The 2,522-nt window shown below is 55.7% G+C and overlaps 1 protein-coding gene across 1 annotated transcript in view; it reads left to right on the top strand.

The window, feature by feature from the left end:
* Positions 1-287: 287 nt before the first annotated feature.
* The window catches only part of PROX1 (prospero homeobox 1), a 37,461-nt gene continuing 35,226 nt past the window's right edge, over positions 288-2,522 (top strand). Inside the window, 2 exon segments of the mRNA XM_010161086.1 lie at positions 288-1,803; positions 1,805-2,077. Coding sequence (XP_010159388.1) covers positions 355-1,803; positions 1,805-2,077 — 1,722 coding nt within the window. The 5' untranslated portion in view covers positions 288-354.

Below are 2,522 nucleotides of genomic sequence, written 5' to 3'. Positions count from 1 at the left end.
TTTCTTCTGAAGATAAACAGTATCATTTTAGGCATTTGTGCAAGAGAATCATATTACTGGTGCTTAAGCAGTTTTTGCTTTTTTAAATCTTAATCCATCTTAAACCAGTGGAGCAGAAATATTTAAAAATGTTTCATTTCAAGCAGAGTGCATAATAAATTGCAATAATTGTAATGTGCCATAAATCCCAGAGCCTATGCATTTTGCATTTTATTCAGGATTGAGGTCAGGAAATTTGGAGAAATTTAAAGAAAATGATTCATCAGTCCTTTTGTTCTGTTGGCCAGGGTCCCAGGATTCTTGAGCTGAGCCCAGCTGACAAGCTTTTGAAGATGGCACAATAACAGTCCAGTGATGCCTGACCATGACAGCACAGCCCTCTTAAGCAGGCAAACCAAGAGAAGAAGAGTTGACATTGGAGTGAAAAGGACGGTAGGGACAGCATCTGCATTTTTTGCAAAGGCAAGAGCAACGTTTTTTAGTGCCATGAATCCCCAAGGTTCAGAGCAGGATGTCGAGTATTCAGTGGTGCAGCATGCAGATGGGGAAAAGTCAAATGTACTCCGCAAGCTGCTGAAGAGGGCGAACTCATATGAAGATGCCATGATGCCTTTTCCAGGAGCAACCATAATTTCCCAGCTGTTGAAAAATAACATGAACAAAAATGGTGGCACGGAGCCCAGTTTCCAAGCCAGCGGTCTCTCTAGTACAGGCTCAGAAGTACATCAGGAGGATGTATGCAGCAACTCTTCAAGAGACAGCCCCCAGGAGTGTCTTTCCCCTTTTGGCAGGCCGACTATGAGCCAGTTTGATGTGGATCGGTTATGCGACGAGCACCTGAGAGCTAAACGCGCTCGGGTTGAGAATATAATTCGGGGTATGAGCCATTCCCCCAGTGTGGCATTAAGGGGCAATGAAAACGAAAGAGAAATAGCTCCGCAGTCCGTAAGTCCCCGAGAAAGTTACAGAGAAAACAAACGCAAGCAGAAGCTGCCGCAGCAGCAGCAGCAGAGTTTCCAGCAGCTGGTTTCGGCGAGGAAAGAGCAGAAGCGAGAGGAGCGCAGACAGCTGAAGCAGCAGCTGGAGGACATGCAGAAGCAGCTGCGCCAGCTGCAGGAGAAGTTCTACCAGATCTACGACAGCACCGACTCCGAAAATGATGAAGATGGCAACCTGTCCGAAGACAGCATGCGCTCTGAAACCATGGACGCCAGGGCTGGCGACTCCGTTGGCAGGTCGGACAATGAGATGTGCGAGCTGGACCCGGGGCAGTTCATCGACCGGGCGCGGGCCCTCATCCGGGAGCAGGAGATAGCGGAGAACAAGCCGAAAAGAGAAGGTCCCAAGGAGAAGGAGCAAGGGCCCAATGCCTTCCACCCTGAAGGCAAACATTTGGCCGAGACACTGAAGCAGGAGCTGAACACCGCCATGTCGCAAGTTGTGGACACGGTGGTCAAAGTTTTCTCGTCCAAGCCCTCCCGCCAGCTTCCTCAGGTCTTCCCACCTCTCCAGATCCCACAGGCGAGGTTTGCCGTCAACGGGGAAAACCACAACTTCCACACGGCCAACCAGCGCCTCCAGTGCTTCGGGGACGTCATCATTCCCAACCCCCTCGACACCTTCGGCAGCGTCCCCATGCCTGGCGCCACCGACCAAACCGAGGCGCTACCCCTCGTCGTCCGCAAAAACTCCTCCGACCAATCCGCCTCGGCCCCGCCGGCCGGTGGCCATCATGCCTCCCTGCACCAGTCCCCGCTCTCGGCCACCACCGGCTTCTCCACCTCCTCCTTCCGTCACCCCCTCCCCGCTACCACTCATGGCCTACCCCTTCCAGAGTCCCCTGGGTGCGCCGTCGGCCTCCTTCCCGGGAAAAGACCGCGCCTCCCCCGAATCCCTGGACCTGACCCGGGAGACCACCAGCCTGAGGACCAAGATGTCGTCGCACCACATGAACCACCACCCCTGCTCGCCAGCCCACCCCCCCAGCGCCGCTGAGGGCCTCTCCTTGTCCCTCATAAAGTCCGAGTGCAGCGACCTGCAAGACATGTCCGAAATCTCGCCCTACTCGGGAAGTGCAATATCCTTTTTGAAAGACAAGCAGTAGCCCGGCGGTAGCCAGCGGGGGCGGACGAGGGGCTATGCCCATGCTCCGGGGCTCTCCCCGGGTACTGCTGGAGCGGGGCGCTTGCCGGGGAGTGGGCGGGGGGCTCGGCGAGGCCAAATAAAACGCCAGGTATTGCCTCACTGCGCACCTTTGGCAACGTTGTTCACAGAAAAGGGCCACCAGCCCTCCTCGGACCTTTTAGACCATTCCGTGGGGTCAGAAAGCGAGCCAAGCTGAGGGTCTGGCTGTCAGTGGGTTTCCCTGGGCCAGCGGGTCCTTCCCCAGGCGGGAAAGTGATCCAGGGGGCATTGCCCTTGGCCAAAAACCATTCAAGCCACGGCCGCCTCGTTCCCTCCCCTGCCAGGCCAATGCACGACCCGTGTTAACGGTGTCGTGGCTGGGGGTCCCCCGGGCGGGC

The sequence above is a fragment of the Eurypyga helias genome, unplaced genomic scaffold, assembly GCF_000690775.1.
Source record: "Eurypyga helias isolate BGI_N326 unplaced genomic scaffold, ASM69077v1 scaffold3660, whole genome shotgun sequence".
NCBI classification, from domain to species: domain Eukaryota; kingdom Metazoa; phylum Chordata; class Aves; order Eurypygiformes; family Eurypygidae; genus Eurypyga; species Eurypyga helias.
Note: the sequence above shows the minus strand (reverse complement) of the source record. Positions and strands in the feature narration are given on the sequence as shown.